The 7,621-nt window shown below is 56.6% G+C and overlaps 1 protein-coding gene across 1 annotated transcript; it reads right to left on the reverse strand.

The window, feature by feature from the left end:
- Positions 1 to 4,335: 4,335 nt before the first annotated feature.
- Positions 4,336 to 5,223, reverse strand: LOC136465375 (uncharacterized). The gene is made up of 2 exons (XM_066464129.1): positions 4,858 to 5,223; positions 4,336 to 4,395 (listed from the first exon to the last, which is right to left on the reverse strand). The coding sequence occupies exons 1-2, from the start codon at positions 5,221 to 5,223 to the stop codon at positions 4,336 to 4,338; spliced, it is 426 nt and encodes a 141-aa protein (XP_066320226.1).
- Positions 5,224 to 7,621: the final 2,398 nt, after the last annotated feature.

Genomic DNA, 7,621 nt, shown 5'->3' on the forward strand with positions numbered 1-7,621 from the left:
GGTCACGGTCGACGTGGTCGAAGCTCGGTGGAGCTGCTCGGGATGTGGTCGACATGTCGCGGTCGACGTGGTCAGAGCTCGGCGTGGCTCACTTAGCGGCTCGCTTGGTTCGACGTGACTCGCTTGATGGCTCGGCGTGGCTCGCCGACGGCTCACTTGATGACTCAACGCGTGGCTTGCTTGGACGGTTGTGCATCGTTCAGTGCAAAACCATTGTTCTTCTGTGCCAAATTTGGCGTCGTCTTGCCTCTACCCAGCAAGATCGAAGTACGCTGCCAGTCCTACCGCCATGGAAGCTGCAGATAATCATGAAGCAGATGGTAGAAGCATACGACACGCAATAGAATGCTTAATCTAAAAATAGAAACATGACTTAGCTCATTATGGGCGCGTGCAGGCTTGCATCATACGTATATGCTGTACGTATGTGTACATACACCCATACGAGCAATTAAATTAGCCTTGCATGGTGGTGTAGATTATCACGTCATCGAGAGGCTACGGAGATCAAGGCATCGTGCATGCTGTCATGCATTATGACTCCTAGTAGCCGATTGGATCTTGCAGAATGCGTGAATGCTGATTGTTTGCATGTCCAACCAATGAGGTACGTGGGCGCTCTTCTGTCGTTAATTGCTTGGTGTACATGCTCCACATGAGATACATCTTGGATTTGCTCTGGGATCTTGTTGGCTGGTCCACGCATGGCACCGCTGAGTACTCCGAGCTCTGTAGCCCTATCTTGCTGGATCCAATCTGCCAAGATGGCTCGCGCAGGAAGCATGGCTAGTCTGGTTGTAGACCGTAGTTGTTGTTGCCGAAGGACGCCCGCCGCCGCACGCTCAAAGCGCTATTGCGAGTTACGTTTGGCACCGGGGCTTGATCGTCGTAGTCCACCGAAGAACGTCGCTGGGTTGCGGCTAACATTGTTGGTGAAGAAAATTCCATCTAGTTCACCATGGATCAGCGCGCACGCCCCTAAAGGGGTCCCCTACCTGGCGCGCCACTATCGACAAAATATGGTCGGCAGTTCACCGAGGGGGTGCCCGTGGTGGTAGATTGTCGGTAGATGGTGCGTGTAATCAGGAACCAGATGGTGACACAAGGCGCAGAGACAGCGATTTAGACAGGTTCGGGCCGTCTGATCGACGTAATACCCTATGTCCTGTGTCTTTGGTGTATTGTATTGAGATGTATACAGATTAACCTGTCCTCTAGGGGACCCTTGTCTCTCCTTATATACTCTGAAGAGACAAGGTTACAAGTAAAGTATCCAATTTTGGTACTATTACAATATCTAGTACAACTTGTAATCTTGCTATGCACTCCTTGATCTTACGGGCCGGGCCACCTCGGATGGTGCGGCCCATGTACCATCTTGTGGTACCCGGGGGTATATCCCCCACAGGTCCCCCCAAACATCTTTGCTAGAGACCTCGACAAGCCTTCCATCGACCATGCCTCAGCGGCGGAAGAAGGCCCACTGGTCGAGCCCACCGTAGGGCCCGAGGCCCCCTCTATCACCGACACCCCTTCAGCCGAGCCTGAGGTCATGGAAGTCAACACGGAGCCTCCCGAGGCCAACTAGGGCATGGACTGGCAAGTCCCGTTCCTTGATTGCCTTGTTCGAGGAGAGCTTCCTGCAGACAAGACCAAAGCCCGATGGCTTGCACGATGAGCCAAAACTTATGTCCTCAGCAACGGCGAGTTGTATAGACGAAGCCCATCTAGCATCCTCCAACGATGCATCACCTCCAAGGCAGGCTAAGCCCTACTTTGGGACTTGCACATGGGAGCCTAAGGGCACCATGCAGTGCCTCGAACGCTTGTCGGAAACGCCTTCCGCCAAGGGTTCTACTGGCCAACGATAGTTGCTGACGCCACCAAGCTCGTACGCTCCTGCGAAGGATGCCAGTACTACACACGGCAGACGCATCTCCTGGCCCAAGCCCTCCAAACCATCCCCATTACATGGCCATTCACCGTATGGGAGCTTGACATGGTTGGGCCTCTGCAGAAGGCCCCCAGGGGCTACACCCATCTGCTGGTAGTGATCGATAAGTTCTCCAAGTCGATCGAGGCTCGTCCAATCAATCAAATCAAATCTGAGCAAGCGGTGCTATTCTTCACTGATATCATCCATAGGTTCGGGGTTCCAAACACCATCATCACTGACAATAGGACACAATTCACCAGCCACAAGTTCCTAACATTCTGCGACGACCACCACATCCATGTGGCCTGGTCAGCCATAGGACACCCTAGGACAAATGGCCAAGTAGAACGTGCCAACGGCATGATCCTACAAGGCCTCAAACCAAGAATATACAACCGGTTGAAGAAATTTGGCAAGAAATGGCTTGCCAAACTCCCGTCAGTCATCTGGAGCCTGAGGAACACTCTGAGCCAAGCCACGGGGTTCACACCATTCTTCCTGGTCTATGGAGCCGAGGCCATCCTCCCCACTGACTTGGAGTACGGTTCCCAGAGGCTACAGGCCTACAACGAGCAAAGCAACCGCACTGCCCGCGAAGACACCCTCGACCAACTGGAGGAAGCCCGAGACGTTGTGCTGCTACATTTGGCCAAGTATTAGCAAGCCCTATGATGCTATCAAACCTAGCGCATTCGAAGCCAAGACCTGAAGGTGGGCGATCTGGTGCTGAGACTGAGACAGAGCAATAAGGGCCGCCACAAGCTGACGTCGCCATGGGAAGGACCGTACATCGTCGCCCAAGTACTAAAGCCCAGAACCTATAAGCTGGCCAATGAGAAGGGCAAAATCCTCACCAATGCTTGGAACATAGAACAGCTATGTCGCTTCTACCCTTAAATTTCCAAGCATTGTATACATTATTTCTCGAAATACAATAAAGAAACGTTCTTTAGTTGTTCTAATTTTTCGAGAAACCCCCCGAGCCCATCATGGGGCTCAGCATTATGATAACACCATAAGGGAGACTCGGCTCTACCTCTGCAGAACTGAGCCTCCCTTGGGGGCTAGAAGGGGGGATCCCCCCTAAGTCCCAGACACCATTTTTTAGTCGTTCTTTCAAAAAAATTTCTACGCCAAACTCTCTAGCGTGCTCTGACAAATCGATTGTAAAAAACCTAAGGACCAAAAGGCTGTCTCAAGGCCAAAAGGCCGGCCGAGCCACGAGACGGCCTACGCCTCTAGGCTATGGCACTCCCTCACCACCTTTTGCCTGAGGGTAGCTTAGGCTCCGAGGAAGTTTTTTGCAAGAAATATGTTTAGAGACGAGACAGAGGGCAGAGGCTCAGAAATACAATAAAAAATGATTAAAAAGCATTGACGCATAAGTACTTTAAAAAAGGCCTCGATGGCCACAAGTGTTACGGTACAATAATAATCCTAATCTATTTACATGGCCCCTTTGGCCTAGGTCAAGGCCCAGGTTCGCCAGCGTCGGCGGATGGTGTGGGAGGAACTACCTCCTCTTCGAATAGCTTGGCTAGCGCCATGCTAGGGCCCTCAACCACCTCCATCAGCTTCGTGACCTCCTCATCGGCCTCCTCGTCATCCTCAGCTAAGACATAGCCGTCGCTGACAGCCTCAAGGTCGATGCTGGCGTAGTGTGAGGAGACAACGGCCAAGGCATGCTTGATGCCCGTATGCAGTGCCCCCAGAGTTGCTCGCGCACTTCGCCGTTCAACGTGATCAAGCGGCTCCTAAGGGAGCTGCCCGACTCGACCCCCTCAACCTCTAGGGCCTCGTAAGCGGTACGGGCGGCGCTCTACAGCGCGTTGTGCTCCCCAATCTCGGCTTCGAGCACCGCCTGCACTTCAACAGAGGCCTCAGCTACCCAAGAGACCTCCTCCTCCAACCCTGTGCCAAGACAAGTGGGATAGGGTTAAGCACAAAAGGAAATAAGCCAAACAGGGGTGAAGGCCGATGGGACTCACCCTCGGCTTTCTCTTTCCAGCTTTTGACCTCGACCCAAGAGGCCTTGGCCTTTTCCTTCTAGCCTAAGGCCTCGACCTAGGAGGCCTCAACCACTTTGAGGGCCTCTACTAGGGCGCCTTTTATCAGCAGGTGTGCGCCCTGCTCCGCCCCAGCTATCTAGCAATGGCCTTGGCAGAGGCCATCGCTTCTTCAACTTGGGACCTAACGGTGTCCTGCTCACCGGCCACCTAGGTCAGCTCCTCCTCTGGCTCCTTGATCCACGCCGCCAAAGGGGTGGCCTACTCTCGAGCCATGGCCGCCTTGGCCTTCATATCAGCACATCGAAGGCGGAGGTCCTCCACCTCTACGCTCTGCGCCAACAAAAGCTCGTTGGCATTGGCAAGCAAGTCCTTCTGCTGCCGAAGCTGGTCCTAGACATCCTTCTCCCACCGGAGGAACAATGACTTCCTGAGGGACCGAGCCTTGAGCTCCTAGACAGGCAGAATAGGGGTCAAACACTGTGAGAAAACTCGAGAAAAAGGCAACACCGCACGAGAAAAGAAGGCACGTACTTGGGCAACGCCGAGCAGATCGTCAGCCACGACGGATAGTGCTATCCGCAGCGACCGCTCCGCTAGACGGCAGTTATGCTCAAAAGAGCTCTAGCATCCCCGCTCGACCGCGTCCTTAAGGGCGAATAGAGGCTCCCCCTTAGGGTCGTCCTGGCTCCACCACAAGACACACGGGTGATCCCACCCATGGGGCTCGGGTTGTACCCGCACGAGGGCCAAGCTTCCCTCACCAGAGGTCAGAGCTGGCTGCTCCATGGTACCGGCTGCCTTGGCATCTACCACCTCCCTCCCCCAGGAAGTATCATTAGAGGAGATTGAATGAACCTCTGCTTCTCGGGCGCTCCCCTACGATGGCGGCGGGCCTTGGACCAGGGGCGGTACCGAGGCTTGCCCTGCCTCCGTTTCTGCTTCTTGGGCCATCGGCTCCACCGCGCCCATGACAGCCTCGTCCTCGGTGGTCTCAGGGGCTTCGGCCTCCGCCACCCTGGCCTTGGTGGCCCTAGATGCCCCAGCCTCCGTCGCCTCGGCCTCGGAGGTCTTAGGGGCCTCAGCCTCACCCTCAGTGGCCTTAGTGACTGAGGGCGCCTCGGCCCCATCTGACTCATGGGCCTCGACCTCAAGGGATGTAGGCGCCTCATCCCCCGCTCGCTGCGAGGCTGCCTTGGTAGCCTCTCCTTGGGTGTTCGGCTCCTTTGGGTCAGCCTTGGCCGAGGCTGCGCCACGCTGTATGGTGGCTTGCGCCTCCATTACCCATTGGGCGGTGGAGCTGGTGCTCACCTTGAGCGCCTTACGTGGCGCTAGGGCAGGCACTTCCGCCTAACGCTTCCGACTGAGGGCAAGGCATTCACAAGGTCAGCATACTACCGAGGGATGAGCGGGAGGTGCTATAACTCCACTAACAAGACACTTACCTCGAGCGGGGACACAACCGGTTCTGCACTGCATCCCTCATCCTTCGCAACGGTGGCGGTAGCGGCAGAGGCACGGCCTCCGTGTCCACCGGTGCTGGCCGGCCCTCGCCAGACTCCAACGCCCCCTCAACCCTTTGCAGAGGTGGTTGCATCGCCCCTGCCGCCGCCTACTCCACCTCCGCCGTCGAGCCTACCGGGCTGACGGCATGCTTCCCTAACGCCCGTGCCTCGGGCACGTTGGCCTCGGCCCCAGGGTGGGCAATCGCCAGCCCCGAGGCATCCTCTCCTCCTCCTCCTAGGAATGCCAGGCCACTCGCCGACGCCCCGAGCACCGTCCCCCTGATGTCAGGGAGATGGTCTAGGGGTCCCCACCCTGCCTCTGCTGCTGGCGGCGTTTCTCTAGCTCCTCGCGCTCAAGGTTCTTCCTCTTGCGCTTTGCCTCCTCGGCGTTCTTCCACTTCTTTTGCACATCGGCGTGCACCTGGTTCACCGCCCACCGCTCTGCATCCTCGGGAACGGGCGACGGGGAGGCTCACACGTCCCTCATCCCCTGTAGGAACGGCAGACACAAATAAGGGAACAAGAAAATGCGAGGAGCAAGGAGGCCTCAGGGGCCACAGCGGCGTGTGACTTACCAGAGAGAGGTACCCCCATGACAGACGCATCATGAATAGGGTCAGACCATTGCTCCTCAGCCACCCCTCCACCATCTCTCTCACCCGACATAGAATCTCCTCGTCGAAGAGGGCGACGGCAGACATCCTGACACCATTGATCGGCTCATCCGATGTCATCTCGAACAGGCGCTGCCATCGAGCCATCAGCGGCAGCACCCTCTAGCGGTGGAAGGCCGCCACGACCACAGCAGCTGTAAGGCCATGGCTGCGCAGCCTCTCTAGCCCCTCTAGGAGTGACTGTAGCTTGGGCTGATCAACCACCGGAACGCCATACCTCCACTTCTCCGGTTGGCTCTCCATGACCTGCCCGGTGTAGGGGGGAAGTCCACCGTCATAATTGCGGAGGTAGAACCAGCTGTTGTACCAGCGACGGTTAGACGACGCGAGCTAGGCTAGGATGTAGAGGGGTTGCTGGTCTTGGCGCACTTGGAGAGTGCAGCCGCCGGCCCTCATCGCCTTCCGCATGCCCATCATGCCCATTGGCTTGGTGGTAATCCCCGCCTAAAAGAGGTGGAGCCACAGCTCCTAGTGGGGGGCAATGCCTAAGTACCCCTCGTAGACGGCGACGAAGATGGCCACCTGCGCGATGGAGTTGGGGTTGAAGTTGTGGAGCTCCACGCCATAGTAGTGCAGGAGCGCCCGCATGAACCGGTCCACCAACAGGCCGAGACCGTGCTTGTGGAAGGCTACAAAGCTCACGACGTAGCCATCGCATGGCCTCGGCTCCGGCTCACCCCCCGGAGCGATCCACTCCGGTTTGTTGGGGTCGGTAACTGGGCAGAGGAGGCTGTTGTCGACAAGCAACTGCAGCGTCTCCACGGACACATCAGACAGAGCCCAAGGATCTGCCTAGAGGACAACAGCACCGCTGGCCATGGGTGCGATGTAGAATGCGGCTATGCGGTAAGGCTCGCTCTCTCTCTCTCTCTCTCTCTCTTCCTCGCCCTTCTCCTTTCTTCTCCCTGGCGCTCTTTGCTCTTAGCAATGGCTCGAAGGCAGAAAAGGCGAATGCAGGCAAGGTAAGGAGGAAAGGGGTGAGGCTCATCACATATTTATGTAGGAAGGGGGCAAAATGGATGGGCAATGAAACCAGGGAAGTTTCCCTCAGATCTAGCGCAGTTAATCTGGATCCGATTAAACTGCCCACGTGCCCACCTTTTCCTTATTAATCGCGCACACACAGTAACATCTCATCCACTGACATCGCGTCGCATCTGACCATAGCAATGGTAGGCACTGTTCCGTCTCCCCGAGAAACCGCCTCAAAAGGCGCACCTGCCGTTGTGAGCCGATGGGAGGGGAATATCCCCCACCTGATTCCTTTTAGACGAAGGAACTAGGCACCGAGCCCGTTACGGTCCAGGGGTTCAAAGGCTGGGCCCCCGAGGGTCTCGACAGCTGCCCTAGGACAACAAAGTTAGGGATGACTATGGGCGAGCCTATACATGGCCAAGGCTCGAGCAAGCGATCGCTCGGGATGCCCTAAGTCATGTCCAAGACCAGCAGGGAGGTCTATGAATGGGATCCCACCATAGGGAGGCACTGAGCCCCTGGGGC

This window comes from Miscanthus floridulus, chromosome 7 (assembly GCF_019320115.1).
Source record: "Miscanthus floridulus cultivar M001 chromosome 7, ASM1932011v1, whole genome shotgun sequence".
In the NCBI taxonomy this organism is placed as follows: domain Eukaryota; kingdom Viridiplantae; phylum Streptophyta; class Magnoliopsida; order Poales; family Poaceae; genus Miscanthus; species Miscanthus floridulus.